General features: G+C 39.4%; 1 protein-coding gene across 1 annotated transcript; it reads right to left on the bottom strand.

The window, feature by feature from the left end:
* Positions 1-384: 384 nt before the first annotated feature.
* LOC121988524 (PH, RCC1 and FYVE domains-containing protein 1-like) lies at positions 385-12,709 on the bottom strand. Its single transcript, XM_042541985.1, has 9 exons — positions 12,369-12,709; positions 10,498-10,584; positions 8,918-9,007; positions 6,634-6,714; positions 6,292-6,486; positions 4,078-6,213; positions 3,243-3,389; positions 1,507-1,868; positions 385-1,130 (listed from the first exon to the last, which is right to left on the bottom strand). Exons 1-9 carry the CDS (start codon positions 12,423-12,425, stop codon positions 998-1,000), a joined length of 3,288 nt encoding a protein of 1,095 aa, XP_042397919.1. The 5' UTR covers positions 12,426-12,709; the 3' UTR covers positions 385-997.
* Between the last annotated feature and the right edge of the window lie 6,653 nt (positions 12,710-19,362).

The raw sequence follows: 19,362 nt of genomic DNA on the forward strand, positions 1-19,362 counted from the left end.
GAGACAAACTCCCTAGATAATTAGGATTCAAATCTCATTCAAGTCCCATTACACTATAGAAGTTCGAATTACTTATGACACAGCCAGTACGACCCATTTATATTTCTCAATTTATCTGAATGACCGATAAAAAATTTCTATAAGACTGTCCTGATTACTTCCAAACTTAGGCGGGTCATAATAACTGAATATTTAGATTATTAAACACACCAACAGTGGACAGTTTAAAACTGGCTTAATGTTGGTGCCAAGATGTAAAGAGTTAAAACAATTCACAGGCATTGTGTTCACCTTCCAGGCTAAGATTAAGATTGTATGAAGGCAATACACCACCCGGTATTGAAACTTTGACTCACATAATCCCAGAAAGAATGGAACATTGGCGAAGCTTAATTGTCATGAGAGATTGATTGCAAAGGTTCGAAAGTAAATGTTGTTATGAAGTCATCACACAGTATGCCAACTCATTAAAGGACAACCAAAAAAAAAATACATGCAAGCTCCATGGAAATTCAATATGTCATATTAACAGTACGAGATGGTAAAGTTTTCATGGTATTGAAAAATCCATCAAGAAAATGTAGGAGGAATTGTTAGTTTTTTCTTCTGTTCCAATTCATTGTATCAGAGGCACAATTTCAACTCTTAGCAGTGCTCCTAACCATAATTCTGAGCAAGCACTGTGGGATTCTCCATCAGGTCATGTGATCCTACTGCTCAATTGTTGTTAGATCGTGCTGCACATCATACAATGCACAATCCAAGCAAACTGACCAATAGAGGATTTACATTCCCAAAATACTCGATTTTTTTTTCCTTTGTTTTTTTAAAAAATGGTGACTAACAACCACTTCTCTTTATAACCAGGCCCTCCAATCTTTGCTGGGGGTGTAAAAAAAAACTGGCATCATTTACAAGGACTAATTTGATTACGTTAGAACTTTCTCATCCCCATTTTGGCTTGACTCCAAACTAGAAGATGTTATCCAAGTCAATTTCAATGGGATGTTTCATTAGTTGCAGCATTTGTGGAGGACCTGTCAACCATCCGCACGTTATACTGCTCATAAACCCTTGCACGGTTTTCAGCCCACCATTGTTCTGCTTGCTTCTCGCTGAACCGTTTGCGACTGCACCAAACAAAGTAAATGGTATATATGACAGCAAATAATTTCTTAAAAAGCGACTCGAATCATAGTTTATACAGTGGAGCATTGACATATCAGTTGCTTGCTATATTTGTTGTTGATGATCACCTATCTTCAAACATCATAAACAGGCCTTTAACTATACAACTTAAAACCACCAATTAATTCAAATAGATGCGAGGGAAAAATAGAAGATGAAACATTACTTGAAAAACTCTATACTCAATTACTCACTATGACTAATCCCATTCTTCTAATGTTATTATAATTGTAGATTGCCATATTAAAAACAGTGCACGAGCCTCTTCAGTTTAGTCTTGCTTGGAAATATATTGACGGAAAGATAAGTTGGACAAACCTGAAGCGAACCCGTTTTAGGTCTCTCACACCTCCGGCAGAAGTGAGAGTAATATACACTCCTGGTTCATCTTGCTCAACCCATTCAGTCTCATGATTGGGATCCGGATCACTTACTTTGGCTCCGTTTCTTTCTGCGGAACTATCTACATTATTCCGACCAGTGGAACTTGGTCCATTGGGAATTAGCACACCACTGGCACCGTTTGCATCTGTTTCATAAGAACTTAACGAGCTGCTTAATCGTTCTACAGCTGCAGCTGAGATACCACTTGAGGTGGGGCTAGAATTGAAGGATGCCCAAGGAGGGAGTTTATAAGTTGCAACTGCTTCTGCTGGCAATCTTTCAGCCATGTCCTTCAACTACCAAAACAAGATAAAAATGTTAGCAAGCATGCTTAAACACTAGTAGCATGTTACTGAATATGTTGGTGAGTTGACCACTCAAAATGTTCAAGCACTTAGTCATGCAAATCAAATGTTATTCTTGATATGTTTTTACAAAACCTGGAATTGTTCCTATTAGCTTCTGGAATTTGTAGCAATCTCTTCGCTTCTTGATTCTATAGATTTGGGTTTGATTCTTCCACAAATTGTATGCTGAGGAACAGTCTAGGATGTTTATCCAGAGTACAGATAAAAGGACATGGAAGTTTTAGCTTATAACGAATCTCTGACATAAAGGATATGGAAGTTTTAGCTTATAACAAATCTCTGACATAAAATGTCAAAAACAACAATCTAAATCGAACTTAAACATCTAAGATACATATGCACAGATATGAGACTATGCATGGTTAAGATCATGGATTCAAATATTGTGCTGTGTCGGTCAGCATGGGCAGAATTTTCTATTCCGCATGGTATCATGGATGAAGCCACAACCTCACGGCATCCTCCGCGAGGTCGCAACTACTTCCATTTTTTATAAATTTATCTATTATCATTTCTATTTTTAAATTTATTTATTAATTTTCACTTCTAACCATCAATTTAAATTCCTTCCCTTATTTTTTTCCTTTTAATTGTTTATCCTTGATCTGTTAATTTTTTTCCCTCTTTGGTTAATTTTTTTGCTCTCTCATCTGTCTACGAGAGTAAATAGAGAAGAAGAAAAAAATCTCCTCTTTCGGGTCATAAATTGAAATTTCAGCACAACTCAAAATTTTAAATCTTGGTTAAGATGCAGAAGTTTTTCACCTATACTATGCATGCACTTAAGAATGATAGTTTACAATCACTAAGAAGCTTATGCATACGCTGCTGAAATACTCGTGGCCGCTGAAGAGATGTTGATGCCAACACCTGAACTCTATTAGACAATTTGAATAAAATGTATAATATAGATAGAATACATGAAGATCTGAGAATTAGAAATTTGCAAACTAGAATCAGATGGTCAAAGGAAAATGGTGCATATTTTCCAGATTTATAATCTGAAGCTTTTCTGCTGTTACAGGAACATATAGGATAATAGGACAGGCTTGAAAGAAGCTGTATAAAACTTTAAATAGTTCATGAAGTATTACTTAGCACGGAGTAATCACTTTGTTTTTTTTTTTTAATGTTTTGCTCTTGCATTTTACAAGCTAAGAAGCAAAAAATCCCAAATATTGGAAGATAGGGCTCTCATGGAATGTGACATTTATTATTTGAAATTCCATTTATGCACAATACTTCAGAAGAGTGATTGCTATAAAAAAGTGAAAGTACAATCTAATATTAAATGATTCTTACCTGAGCAGCAAGTGACTTGATTACTTCTTTGGCTGCTTTACACTTTGCAGCTTCTTCAGCCGCAATTGAAATAGCCTCCTTCAACTGGTTAGTTGTTCTTTCCAACTCAACTTCTTGAAGATGGGCCTTCCGAGAAAGGTTCATCACCTATCAATTTGAGATAAAGATGCAAATGTTACATCTATCATGACAATAAATATATAAATTGCAGCATTTGAGAAACTAATGTACGTTGTTATATTTAATAAAAGCACTATATAAGTATCATGTTACCCAATAATTTTCTTGCAATGGTCAACAGACCAACATGGGTTCACGTATTATGTGGTTTCTTGGCCATAATCTAGCTAACAATAATATCTTTCTTTCAGGTCTACTCACCATGATTACAGTAAATACTACTGAACCAAATTGAATTGATAGGATAATCATGATAGACAGAAATAAACAGCTTCAGTTCATGTTCCTAGCATGAAATTATCAGCTACTTACCAACTCTAACACTATCATTTCTTAACAGCCATTGCAGCATCTATAACTAAGGTCAGTGCCTTATAACTAATGACATCCCCCACCCACCCACCCACCCAAGAAGAGTTGAGTGATATACACTTTTCAGACATTCTTCTGGACATATTACCAATATTAGAAAGGTCAGCACCACCCAACTTAAAAGGTTTTTAAATCAACAAACTCGAAAGAGGTTATACTTACCTCTAGATTAATTACAATGAACAAGTACTTAGTTTTATAGATACGTGCTACCGAATAATGGACCAGATCTCTCAAAGCAACATGAATATATCCACATAGAAGATTTACTATGCATATATACCTGAGCTCTTAACCTCATAACCTCTTGGCTGAGTGTATCTGTTCCACTTTTTGAGTTGTCAGGAAGGATTCTTGGAGAAGTAAGTCCACCGAGTGTAGGTGTTGGAGTGGTGGAACGAGGGGGGCTAAGCCTCCTTGAAACAGGTGATGTTGCTCTAGAAACAATTCTTGACCCGGGAACAGATGCAGAGAAAAACTTTTTCGAAGGTCCTGATATTGGATTGAAAGATTTTGAAATATTAAGGCCACCCCAACGCAGAGTTCCATTTGGAATTGGTGATACACGACTGCTAATAAATTCAAACTTCTTGCTCTTCTTAGATGATCTATTTTCTATTTGTTTAAAAGACTCCAGTGAAGAAAACATAGGGAATCGCACAGTTGATTTTGAGTCCAACTTATCATCTTCAACCATTTCAGTCAATCCCTGAATTATGCTTCCTCTCCTGTTAGCTGCAGAATGAGATGATGAATCAGATTCCAAGGACTTGTTTAACTTCATAAAGCAGTTGTCACATACACGATATGCTTTATGTGGATTTGGTGCCATAGAAGCCCTAAGGGATTTCTTACTGCTACAAGAATGGCAAAAAACAAGTGCACAATTGTAACAATTATGTCGCTTCCTCTTAAAATTGAATGGAAGGCGACAGCCTGAGCAAATAGACTGATCAACTCCAGAGACCCACTTGTGAATACAAATTGCTGCAGTAAAATTAGTGCCGCAAACTACACTCCTGACCCGTTTATCCTTTAAAGCTTCAACTAATGTTGGGGAATTTCGGTCATCAGTATCACCATGTCCCAATCGACCATTTGCTCCTTTACCCCATGTGTACACTTCAGTTCTTGAAGTTAAGACAGCAACATGATAGGCACCGCAGGAGATCTCCTCGACAAAATTTTTAAGGAGCTTCCCTTCAACACGCACAGGGTATTTACCATCGGCTTCTGGATTTCCAAGTTGACCATAAACTGCACTTCCCATGGTGTAAACATGGCCTGAGGTTGTAAGTGCAACAGTTAAGCTGTGTCCGCATGCAACTTGACAGAAGCTTGGCTCAAACAGAGCAGCAACACAAGTAGGCACTAGTCTATTCTCTTTATCACCATGTCCAAGTCGTCCTTTATCACCATCACCCCATGTAAACAGCTTCCCTGAAGAACAGTTGTTAGAACTTGAATTTCCAGATATTACTTCTACAACTGCAGCTGTATGCCAAACACCACAAGCAGCACGAACTGTACGTAATCCCCTCAGAGATTCTACTTCCCTAGGTATTGATACACTTTTGCAATCTCCGTGACCTAGCACACCGAAAGTTCCATCCCCAAAAGTAAACAATTGCCCAGCTGAAGTTACAACAGCTGTATGCCAAGGTCCACAAGAAACTGATGAAACATGGATTCCCTCCAAGGGTCCATTGATCCTTTTTGGTATCCAGTGACTCACCTCATTTCCGTGACCAAGAAGCCCAAAAACAGAGGCACCATCCCCCCAAGTGTAAAAATCACCAGAAAGTGTAACAGCACAAGTATGACGCTCCCCACAGGCAACAAGTTCAATATTTGTGGCTGCAAGAGCATCAATTAGTTTTGGTTGAGATACATCAACGTCTACTCCATGCCCAAGCCTACCTCCAGACTCTTTACCCCAAGAGTAAATCTCTCCTTGCTTGGTTACAAGAGCTGCATGTCTTCCACCACAAGAAACATTCTGAACATCTAATATTACAGCAGATTCTAAAGGTTTCGGCACAAGAGAATCCACTTTAACACCTGAATGATTATCAAATCTAAGACTTCCACCACCTAGAATTGCTTCTCCAGTTCCTTCACCCCAAATAAATAGATCCCCTAAAGCATCTCCATCATCATGACCAGAGCCTTGGCTGGATGAGCTGACTGCACTTGAGAGACTTACCCTAAATGCATCCGTAGAAATGCCCCGAGTACGCACATTTATACTATCTGAATACCCAGAAGATAAAGAGTGGACTGACCCAGTAGCAAAATCAGAAGAAAAAAAATTCTTTGCAGGTACAGCATATGCAATGACATCAGAAAATGACTTGTCTAGTCCATTCTTTGTTGGGCTTTCATATGGACTTCGAAATCGATGAGTTTCACTGCCATCCTGGAAAATGTACTAGTTGGAATTTTCCTTGCATAGAAACATGTAAAAGTACAAAATGTTTGCCAAAAGGCACAGCACCTTAGCCATGCTATCGTTGCTACCAAAAGGGGAATTCAAAGGGGAATTTCTGCGTGTGTATGTCCTTGGACTTGTTGTAGCAGATGATATTCCATCACTTCTAGATTCTGTTTTCCGTCTTTGCTGATGACTACGAGATATCAATGTTTTTAATCCAGCAAACCAGGCATCAGCTTCATCTTTATCCTTGCAAATCTTCAATAGAAAATGAAGATTTTTAGTGAAACAATATGCAACCAAAGAACAAGAAAACACAAAAGAAGAAGATATAAAAGGCATGATATTTTTTGTAAATATGCAAGGGCATGTTAAGAAATGATCTGGAAGATTTGACAAACTTACGAGATCCAGTGATCTGTCACTGTATAGAAGAGAAAATGATTGGCATTCCTTCTCAGGCTGGGGATATCTTTGAAAAATTGCCTGGAAGTCAACAATACAGGAGTCATTACATGATCCAAATGCTTTTACAGAAAAGTAATGCTTCAATCATTGTTGTTGCTAAATTATTCAAAATGGTTGCTGCAGCCATAAAATTTTAGCAGAACTCATGTTTTTCTAATTACTTTGAATTCCCTGTAACTTTGGCATATGATCTGGTTACTCTAGTTTGTCATTCATCGTTGGTGTTTGGTATGGGTTGATCCTCCAAGGACAGAGTTACTCTTTGTAAGTTAAAGGACTAGCCATTTGATTATGATTTTAAAATCCAAGGAATGACTATCCTTTCTGATAGTGGTTTAAAAGGTGATCTTGCATTTTGAGAGAATTCTTTTAGTGCCAAAAACAGATCAATCAGTAATCTTTCCTCATTAATCTATGAAACCTTAAAAGAAACTAGAGAAGGTCACCCTGATCATTTGTCTTCATTTCTCACCAGAAGCTTCCTGAAAAGAAACCTTCATCAGTTAGGGGGAAATGATCAGGATGATGATCGTGCCTTCACATTCCATTAGTCGTACTCAAAGCAAATCCTTTAATATTTATTATTCACCAAGTGGTAGACCCCATGAAAACCATCTTTCATTGGATTGTTTATATCAATTAATTTTGTAAAAGTTAAAACCAATCAATGTATTTGTTCTAGGTTTCATTTTTTTTTTTGGTAATTTAGGTATTCCGTTCTTATGATCTGACTAATCTTAGATGTAATCGGCCCTGCCCTACAGAAGTTTTACACCGCCACTAGGGTAAATCAGGAAGTGCAGATGGATTTTGGCAGACGGTCCAACGTCACGAGTAATTTGAACTCCTCAGGTGTAATGTACCTGGGTGAGATTCAAACCCTCATTGCCTAGGGAGCCCATCCCACCACTTACCATCGCACCATAGCCCCGAGGGCAGTTTCATCTTTTTGTAGCTAAATATGATTGCTTCAAATGATTTTAATCAATTGTCATGTTATGAGCTACATTGTGACCAATCCAGACGATCCCCTGCATGTGTTGTTTAAAATTTTGATCATGGTGAATTCAATATATTCCTTGAATAGTCTGGCAGGTAGATATATAATTCTCCTGACTTCAAATATTTCAGCCTCATTTGTGCCTGCACATAAGTAGCCATATTTGTTGGTCACAATAAGCACTCGTATGACTCATGACTCATGACTCATAAACTAGAAAAACTAGACTATTAGCAAGTGAATGCTTTTGAAATTTACAAACCTAAACCTGTTTCATTTTTGTTGATGGGAAAAAGTGATCTAAGATGAGTGTTAATCTTCTTTCTATGAACCAAACTGACATGGAAAAAACCTTTCCCTTATGACATTCATGAAAATGAATGAGGGGAGAATGGTGGACGGTCACACTCTATCATCATATCATGCTTCTTTTAGTCCTGTCATCAGTGAGCTATATTGTCTTCCCAGGCTACACCATTTTGCCCTAACAATCACCCTTCCAATAATCTTGCCTTCTTCATATGATTAATACTTCTCGGGTGTTTTCCCATACTATCTGACAACACTGTTAGGCAGGATCAGGAAGTATATTCACTTATTCTTTTGGTTCATTATATTTCAATACCAGAGATTTGATTGAAACTTAGCAGTACAAAAGTATAAGTTTCCTAGTTCTTAATAGTTTCCTCAGCGATTTGCATAACAAAGATTAAAATTCCCTAAGAAAAAAGATAGCAATTAGAAAAGTAAGATCTTAAAACAGTTCTTAGATTTTATCACCAAATTAAAGAAGAAAATGTCTGCCACTAAAATACTTCTGGAATTGCTACATATATTAGTTAAGTTGTAGCGCATGCTAGTAATGGTTTAAAACACTTATTATCTTTTGATGTTATATAGTTTCACTATGTTGAGTATTCTCAGATTGGAATAATACAGTAAAAAATCTTCCACTTGTTATTAGTTTAACAAGGAGAAATAGAAGTTTTTTGGTGTTGTTTCTCAGTATTTGACCTACGGTTATACATAGGAAATCAAGTGAGGACTTATGGTCACTTTAAATACTATTATACTACATTTACCATGTCATTTGATTCCCCATTTTCTCTCAACATATTATAGTATTTGTCAAAAGAAACAATAAGTCCATAGGTGTTAGACTGTTAGTTACAATAGGCTTTATGTTGGTTGATGCTTTTTTATGTCAGAAATGAAGCTTACAGTGCGTTGTCCAGGCATGATTCTAGCCACATGGCTTAGTTTGAGATGCTTCTCCTCTTTTCCAGAAAACCATATCAGCATGGACTCATCCTGCAAATCTCAGATTGGCACAATGAATCAGTAGTAATGAACAATACATGGAAAGTATGGTTAACAACATAAAGGTAATTAACAATACATGTTAAATGATATCAAAGATGCTATTACTATGATTATTGTCATGAGGAATAAAGGAATGAACCTCCCATCAGGGTCTCCTTCAAACTGAGGGAAAAATGCCAGCCAAGGAAAAAGGGGAGAGAGAGAGACAAATAAATCCTCAGAGATTCTAGGCTGATTTTAAATAACTTCAGTACTGTGACAGCTGAAATTTCAATGCAGCTGCGTATTTGTCACTGGTTGAGTGTCCCAAAGGCTAGGATAGATCATGGGGTGCATTTGAAAGTTGTGGGAGACCAACAAACTTGTAGAAAAGAGTATTTTACTCTTGAAGAGAGCTTTGAGTGCTAGAAGTAACATTTTTCACTTTTTCTCCTATTGATGTTGAGAAAGGAGTATAGGGAAGATTCAGAGGTCTGATATTTGACGTTTGAATATGGACTTGCAAAATTGAATTTATAAACGTGTAGTTGTAGGTGGCAAAACCAACCAACAATGCTAGAGCTATCTCCAACCTCTTCCAATGGTGTCAGGGATATTAGAAGTGTGGCTGTTAAGTGTTGGAAGTGTTTGCCTAGGGCTTCATAGTGGGTAGAGTAAATGAGTAATTGACACAGAACAAGCAGATTATGTGAGCATGGCACGAAATTTAATGAGCATCAAAGAATTCTCTATCTAAAGATTTGATGGGAGATCTCCATTCTCTTTGTGACAATTGAGAATATCAAATATATTGATACACAAAGTCAGTTGGACTGTTTGGTAAAGAGAGAAAAATCATCAGATACAAGAAAGAAGAGTGATTGGAAGAGGATGGAGGAGAGAACAATTAGTGTTATCATATTATTTTTTTTATGAGTAACATCATTAGGTAATTGTTACTAACGTTTGACTATTATACAAAGAATAGAAAAATGTATATGGCAGACCGTGCTATTAACCAAATTTATCTCATGGGATGGCATAGTTTATAAGTATAGACTATACATGACACATGACGCAACCTTGATAGAGCATTTAAATATGACTTTGAAGATGAACTAAGGTTGAGGAAAAGATCCAAAGTCACTTGAACAATGACTTAGTGTAGATATTCATTAGTTCTATGCTTAATTCCTTTGATCTTTTATGAAAATTATGATATTTCAAGTATAATTTCTTGCATAAAAGTATAATTACAATTATTATACAATATGAAACCTTTTGTTTGTCTAGATTTTGAATACAAAATTAATTGTGTATTGATTGATCATTTGTAATCTATGCAGCTAAACATAACATCAAAGAAATTGTTGGATGATTATTTTTGTCCTAGTAGCACAGAAAGAGAAAAGTATAGCTTAACATGAAACTACACAATAAGTCAACATCATGGAAATGTCAAAAGCTAACTTTTACTCATAGGTAGGTATAGAGCTTACATTGGATAATCGGAATGGGCAAAATTTTGGTTTTCCTCTGCGCCCGTACTTTAGTAAGTATGCTCCCTTCTTCAATGCAGTTAAAGCCTGTTAGAGATGGGGGAAAAGATCCTATTGTTTAAGTGCAAGACAAATTTATTAAGCCTGAAAGCATAGCTAGAAAAGGCACGGTTCAGGAAGATATATGTATATTCCTATGAAACATTAAAAAAAATAACATAAGTTATCTAGCACAATTCAGTCATCACGAATTCATAAACTAGAAAAATGTTGCTGATGTGTACTTGCAAAAAGCCTAGTCAAAGGAGTGGTAATAAATAATGGTGAAGTGACAGACATGTTTAGGATCCTTGAGCAACTTCCTGAGCAGGTTAGCCTGTTAAAGTCCAAACCAGAGAAGGCAAATGATATAATTGAGGCCAATCACTGCCTATCCTGAATAAGTCAACTAAATCTAAAGACCACTTAGGATTGAAAAGAGAAACAAAAGAAGTTTAGACACATTTTAGATGTGTGCAGGAATCACACGTGTATCACAGTTGTTTTATATAATATATACTTTCTCGATAACTGTGAAATTTATATTCTATTCTTTCCACAATAAAACAATTTGATCATTCCAAAATTGGGGAGACCATAGTGCACAAAAATCCAGACAAAAATATTAAAATTAGATGGAATAGTCAATAACAAAGAATATGAAACGCCAGAGGAAATGTGTCATTAACAACGTCCAAGCGCCAGAATAAACAAAATAAAGTACTTTGATAATGTTTCAGAGTTGTACAGTCAGTAGTAATTCATCTCCTAACTTTTTTTGATTTGTTATTTTTTCGACAATATAACTTCAGAAGATCCTAATTCGACAGCATAAGTATTAACAGGGAGCTAACCTTTTGGTTCAGAATTTAAAGTACTCTTTTGAGCTTTGAGCCTTTGAATTTTTATCCCCTTCTAGTAAGCATTAATTTTATTCTTGCCTAGACCATGTTGTCTAATTAGTTAACCAGCAAATCTGATAATGACAAAGTTTTGGAAGCCTAATAGCTATTATGATTCACAAGAACAAAGATTTTGGTTGCTAGCAACACTTAATTTCGTGATTACACTATAATCACCTCAACAAATTTCACCACTGGCATACAAAATCCTGTTTTCTACCATTATTTAATCCTCCTATTTCAATCTTACCCCTTCAAAACTTTTTGAAAAATAATTGTTGACCTCCTGGACAATGATCATCATTAACAACATATGCTATCTAACTCAAACTAGTGATCTGATGAGGTTTGCAGCTTGTCTATTCTTCCTACTGAAACTTTTACTTCAAAGCATGCCATCATACAAGAGAAAACCCATTTAATGATTTACAGAACTTCCTCGGGCATATGATTTCGTTTCCGTTAAATGCTTGAACATGTTGGTTTAGTTTGTAAACTGAACTACTTTAAACAGCAAAGATAACTAATTCAGAGCAATTTTTTCCTTGTGTATTTGGAAGAGTTGCTACAAACACAAAAACAAGGCAGCAATCACAATAAGTCTCAAGGGAGAGAATATAACAGCAACATGAAACACTTATGCCTCAGGAACTGGGATTTTATAACATGAACTGAGCACTTAAATACGAGCATTTAGCTTGAAATCAGATTCTAATAAATCTCAATATAACTGTGAGAAAGATTTTTACTACAACAGGCTTAAGCTACTAATTTACAGAGAAAGAAAACTGCAGCGTTGACAAGAAAATTACAGTGCGTAATACACTAATCAGCCTCACATCTACAGACTTGAAACGCCAAATTCTTTCTCTTCCACAAAACAAACTAAAAGAGTAGTATTGTTATACGCAGAATACCCTAAACCCTTACCTGCTCGATGTCCCTCTCGACGTTGCCTGCCCTCCCATGATCTGCCGCTGCCGCCATGCCTTCAGCCGCAACGAATACAATCACTCAACCCTCCCGCTCCATCGAACACAAATCAAACGCCCATCACATAATCGACAGGGCTTCAAAATCGCTCGCCTGATCAAAGTCACTGACGGGAGCAACACAGTGACGCGGAATGCACCAACCGCTCCAACGAATTATCGAGTAAACCTCCTCGATTCCGAGACCCTGAGCGAAGATCCCAGCGCCCTGATAACTATTGGGATCGAACAAGGAAGAGGAGAAAGAGGAGCGAGTTGCGTTCTGCTGTGCTTCGCTTAGCTTCCTTTTCATATGCCAATTTGCTCGACAAGGTATTATGCGATTAAGTCCTCGTAAAAATCTGAAGAATATTTGTGAATTTACATTCAGAACACAGTACATATTTATTATTCCAAAATACATTACAAAGTGAAGTATTGAAAAGATCATTTCTACATTACTGAAATTAAGAGTGGTAGAATGAATAATTTGGAGAAGCAAAGTGAAAATGGTTCCCATAAATTTATGGGGTGACCTGAAGTCAGAGAGCGAAGCTTCGGTCGCACTTGCAAAAAGGTTCGTGGAAGTTTATATAATGTAAAAGGAACCCTTCGGCCCCATTAGGTATGGTGCGGTCCTCCGCGGCCTCGTTTTGGCCGAAAGGGAAAGCAGGGTCAAATCACCGATGGTAAGCAGGTGAGTGCAACGGCGGGATCGTATATAATAATAATGATGATGGGGGTTGCTCTTTTTAAGCGTGAGTTGGCAAGGGACCTGAGCGACGAGCCCTGATCATTGGGACTATTTCAAGTGTGAATCGATTAGCAACGGCCTAGGTATGGTCCGGTTCTAATCGAGCAGTGATCGATCTGGCTCGATCCTGATCTGATCGTACTATTATTAACTATGACAGTATATAACAATTTTAAAATATTATTTCTTCTTTCAACATTATTACAATCACGATTAGTTATTACAACTAATATAATATTATTATAGTATTATATTTATAGCAATTATTAAATACTTTTTACAATTATATGTAGCTACTTAATAGCTCATTTGTAACATTTAGTTAAGTATTTATTCTAATTATTTAAAATAATTTTGATGAAATCTAAATAATTTTGATGAAGTTAATAAAGAGTATTTTTAATATAATAATATTTATGATTTAAAATTTTAAATTTTAAGATTTAGAATTTAGAGATTAACTTAGCAGCTATTTAAAATAGTTTTTAGATATAGCAACTGCTTCTATAATTATTTTAAAATAATTTAAATTTATTTAATTGATTTTGATCAAATTAATTTGAATATAATAATATTATATAATTTTTTAACTAAAATAAAAGAGTCATTTTTTATATTGTAATAGCTAGGTCATAAGTCTTAACAACTCATAACTACTCCAATAACTTTGAAATAAGAGATGTTTCGGATATAAAAAATTTCATGAGTTTTTGTAATTTATACAATTTGGAGCGCGCATTTAATTTTGGGCAAAAGTACAAAATAAAAATAGCCCTTCGCCTTTTTACTAAATCATTAAATTAAAGTCCTATATTAATTTTTTTATCAAAAGATCTTCTATCCTTATAAAATAAGAGTAAATTAGAGAAAAATCTCGAATCATAATTTTAACTTTGTATGCAGTCCATATTTCTAAAAAACTTTATTTTCACTCTTTACATGTAAAATTTCATTTGCTTCAACTCCCTCATACAAATATTATTATCTAATTGCCCTTCAGAATTTTTAAGTAAAGACGTCCAAAAATGTATATAATTTCTCTTAAATTCAGCACTTTAAATTAGAATCCAGTATATTTCTATCAAAATTTAGCACTTTAAATTAGAATCTAATATATTTCTATCAAAATTGACCTCTCATATTTTTTAGGTATAAAAAATTTAAAAATAAGTATAATTTCTTTTAAATTCGACACTTTAAATTAGATTTCAGTATATTTTCTATCAAATTGAACATGACTTTTTTTCCTACTTAATATAATTTTTTCTAAATTCAGCACAATTCAAAGAAAATCAAGTATATTTTCTATTCAATTGAGTACCACTTAAAAAAAATCTAGTATATTTTTCATCTAATTGAAGTGGAAAAAGAGTCGTGCTCAATTTGATAGAAAATATACTGAATTCTAGTTTAATGTGCTGAATTTAAGAAAAATTATACTCATTTTTGGAGTTTTTATACCTGAAAATATCAGGAACAATTAGGTAAATTAATGTCTATTATATTTGACTAGAAAGTGGAAACAAAGATTTTGGTCAATGGGAACTGCATGTAAATTTGAGTTTATGATTGGGGGCTGCATGTAAATTTACCCATAAAATAACACAACTATACTCCAATACTATTCTCATTGTTATCATATCTATATCTCATATTTAAATCAGACTTATTATATCAGCTACAAAATCATAGTAGTTATATAGTTATAGTAACTACGAAATTATAATTGCTATAACATAAACATTTTTTAAGATTAAAATTGTTATGAGCCTCTAAAAAAAATTTTAAACTATATTTTTTTAATATAAAATTGAGTCATTACAAGTTTCACCTAGTAATTAATTGTAGATATCTGAACGACTTTCAATTTGATATATTGTGCGTCTCATAATTCAATGTGAATAAAAAATTATTGTCTCTCAATGTTTAGAGTTCAACATTCACGTTGTAGACTTTGATAACATTTTATTCAAGTTAAACTATGAGATGCATAATATATTTGATCCAGTGGTAAGGATCGGGGGCCCACATAGAAAGGGGTCAACGACATGGGAGAGTCAAAGTCACGGCTGAGCGGGGTGGGGAAGTCGCCTGGCCGACCGGCCGAAGTAAATCCCGGGCCGGCGCATGACAGCTCGACCTGGGGTCGAGCTTCCGACGTTCACAAGCTCCCTTATAGATGAACCGTAGTGCCGAGCGACCGATCCGCTCGGCCAAACCGCAGATTAACCAGATCGTACTCCCGTCCGAGTATTTGACAGAGCGGCCTTCTCGCCCGGTCTGATGCGCATACGCACCCAAGCGCCCTAGAGGCCGCGCGTTCATCCCGTCCGGCCCAGTAAGAGACAAAAAACTTAGAAGAGGACAAAAAGGGCAGCTAGTGATATCCTTCTCGAGACACCTGCCACCGACAAACAGCATGGTCAGCGATCGGGCCGTACCGAGGATCGTACGGTGGAGGTTTCCACTATCGTGGCAGAGATATACTCGGATAGTTGCGGTATGGCGTCAGACACGTTTTTCTGACACAACCATTCCGAGGTATGCTTTGAGGAACGTGCACATCCAGGGAAGTATGCACGCACCTCTCCGGGGTCCTATATAAAGACCTCCGGACTTCGACGGAGGTATGCTTTTCTCATCTACTGTAGCCACAGTCTCGTTATTTTGCCTCTGCTTCATCTCGCCGTTGCCTGACTTGAGCGTCGGAGGGTCGTCGCCGGGAACCCCTTCCCGGCCCGGCTTTGTTACAGGTTCACCGGAGGTCCATGTCAGCGCGGAGATCACCCGAAGGCAGTAGAGAGCGCCACGTCCCCAGTTTTCGTCGACTCAACGCTCGGACAGGATCAAATTGGCGCCGTCTGTGGGAACGCACCTGAATCCGAGCAGAGAAGATGGAATAAGCTGGACGCCAACTCATGGTGACACTCTCTCCCGAGGAGCTTGACACACTCATCCAAGCGCGAGCTGCGAAGATGGTCGAGCAACAACAGAAGGCCCAAGCCGAGCAGATAGTGCAGCAGGCCGCCTCGGTTTCTAGCGGTCGAGCGGCGATGGAGGACCGACCGGAACAATACTCTACCTGAGCACAGAACAAGGGGCAGACTGGCACACCAGGAGACGCGCCGCCCGCCCCTATTCCGTTCCATCGGGCACTGTTCTAGACTCCGTCGGAGCTGGCCCTAGCCAACCAGGGATCGTCAGATGAGGCGCCCGTGCGGGACGCCAGGAAGGGGAAGGCGCCGCTGCTGAGTCATCCCCCGAGCGGGTCAATCGCCAGTTCTCCGAGGCGATCTTACAAGACCCTCTCCCAAAGCATTACGCTCCCATATCGATCGAAGAGTATAGCGGTACAACCGATCCGGACGACCATCTCGGTAAGTTCGATAATGCTGCTACTCTTCATCAGTACATCGACAGAGTCAAATGTAGAGTCTTCCTCACTACATTGTCTGGTTCGGCATAACGCTGGTTCTGGAGGTTGTCGGACGGATGAATTAAGAGCTTCAAAGACTTCCGAACGGCATTCCTTCATCACTTTGCCAGCAGTCGACGCTACCAGAAGACCAGCGTCAGCCTCTTTTCCATAAAGCAAGGGCCAAGAGAAACTGTCCGAGTCTACATCCAACGCTTCAGCCAAGCAGCTATGGACATCCCCGCGGTCTCGTCTGAGACAATGATGCATGCTTTTACACAAGGCTTAGTCGACGGGGACTTCTTTCGCTCGCTCATCAGGAAGCCGCCTCGCGACTACGACCACATGCTGAAAAAAGCAAGTGAGTATATTAACTTGGAGGAAGCGCAGGTAGCCCGAAAGAAGGAAGCTCCAGGCGAACCCTTGGCCCAGACCGAACGGAGAACACACACCAACCAGCAACCGCCGAGAGGACCACGTGCCGAGGGGATGATGTCACATCAAGATTCCAGGTCGCCCGCCGTTCAGCACATTGCGGCCGAGCGGCCGAGACAAAAAGGCAAGGTATGGACGCCCATGTTTTGCAGAATCCATCAATCATCCACTCACAACACTCGAGACTGTCGGAGTCTCCCCCCGGTCAGCCAACCTGAGCCAAAGAACTATCGCCGCCAATCACCTTCACTGGACAGGCGAGCCCATCATCAGAATACCGAACGGCGAATGGCCAGGCGTTCACCCGAGCCGCATCACCAGCCAAGGGCCAACCCCCGAGCCTCACAGGAGCGAGCAAGACCATCCGCTCGAGAGGAGGAAAATAGGAGCAATGCAGCTCGGGGCGAGATCAACATCATCGCCGATGGACCGACGGGCGGTGACTCGAATCGGGCCAGGAAGACACATGCTCGGCAGCTGAGGATCCACACCGTCGGATGCAACCAAGAACGGGCAGTCGAACCCGAGATCAGCTTCGGTCCCGGGGACCTAGATGGAGTGGAAGTACCCCATGATGACGCCCTCATCATCCTAGCGGTAATAGCTAACTATACTATTCACCGCATATTTATTGATACAGGTAGCTCGGTCAACATTATCTTCAAGAAGACGTTTAACCAGCTTCAAATTGACCGAGCCGAGCTATTGACAATGATGACCCCGTTATATGGGTTCACTGGCAATGAAGTCCTTCCGATTGGGCAGACCAAGTTGGCTATCTCGCTAGGAGAAGAGTCGCTGCGGAGGAAATGTAATATTAGGACGATCGTCCCTCAATGAGTTCCGGGTGGTCATCTCAACCTTTTGCCAAAAAATCAAATTCCCCGCGGAAGATCATATGGGAGAAGTCCGGGGAGATCAGCTGGCAGCCCGGCGATGCTACGTGGAGATGGTCTGAGCCAAAGCAAACTCCGCTCGGAAAGCACCGTGCCTTGAGGTAAACGCTATAACCGAAAAGCTGCCTACTTTTGTTTATGAAGAAAAGGAGGAGGTACAGATCCACCCGACCCGATCGGAAGCCACGACGTTCATAGTCTCCGACCTGGAGGCAAGCCAGAAGGAGGAGCTGACTAGATGTCTCCAACAAAATCGCAACGTCTTCGCTTGGTCGACTCATGAGCTGCCGGGAGTCTCGCCGAGCGTGGCGCAGCACGAGCTTCATGTCCGCCCGGACGATCGGCCGGTGAAGCAGAGGAAGAGGGACTTCAGTGCCGAACAGAATGTCATCATCCGAGCTGAAGTCGAGAAGCTCCTGGAGGCCGACCAAATACGGGAGGTGCAATTCCCGAACTGGCTTGCAAATGTGGTGCTAGTCTCCAAGCCTGGCAACAAATGGAGAGTCTGCATTGACTTCCGTGACCCGAACAAGGCGTGTCCGAAGGATTTTTACCCGCTGCCCCGGATTAACCAAATGGTGGACTAAACCGCCGGGTGCGAACTGATATGCATGCTGGATGCTTATCAGGGTTATCACCAAGTGCCGCTCACCCGGGAAGACCAAGAGAAAGTCAGCTTCATTACGACGGACGGTACCTACTGCTACAACGTGATGCCATTCGGACTAAAGAATGCCGGAGCTACGTACCAGCGGCTCATGAACAAGGTGTTCTGAAAGCAGATCGGGCGGAACTTGGAGGTATACGTAGATGACATACTCATTAAATCACTTCGAGCGGTCGATCTGTGTGCAGATATAGAAGAAACCTTCCGGACGCTGAGAACGTACGGAGTCAAGCTGAACCCCCAGAAGTGTCTGTTCGGAGCCAAAAGCGGACGCTTCCTGGGATAAATCGTCACTGAGCGTGGCATTGAAGCAAACCCTAGTAAGGTGAAGGCATTGCAGGATATGCCGCCACCCAGAAATCTTAAGGAAGTTCAGCGTCTCACCGGTCGGATAACAGCATTATCGCGATTCATCTCCCGGACAGCCGACCGAGCCTTGCCCTTCTTCAAGATTCTGCGCCGAGCTACTAAATTCCAGTGGGATGAAGAATGTGACTGGGCGTTCGAAGCTTTGAAGGTTTATTTGAACTCTCTGCTTGTATTAGCCAAGCCAATTATCGGCGAGTCTCTCCGCGTCTATTTATCATCGACCGAGCATGCTGTTGGCTCGGTATTGGTACGGTCGGACGGCGAAGAATAGCCAGTGTATTTTCTAAGTCACATTCTAAAGGATGCCGAATCCCGCTACACTGGCCTCGAGAAGCTTGCTTTCGCGTTAGTCCTCGCTGCTCGGAGGCTCCGACATTATTTCTTGGCACACACGATAATCGTTATGACGAACAGTCC

The sequence above is a fragment of the Zingiber officinale genome, chromosome 6B, assembly GCF_018446385.1.
Source record: "Zingiber officinale cultivar Zhangliang chromosome 6B, Zo_v1.1, whole genome shotgun sequence".
NCBI classification, from domain to species: Eukaryota; Viridiplantae; Streptophyta; class Magnoliopsida; order Zingiberales; family Zingiberaceae; genus Zingiber; species Zingiber officinale.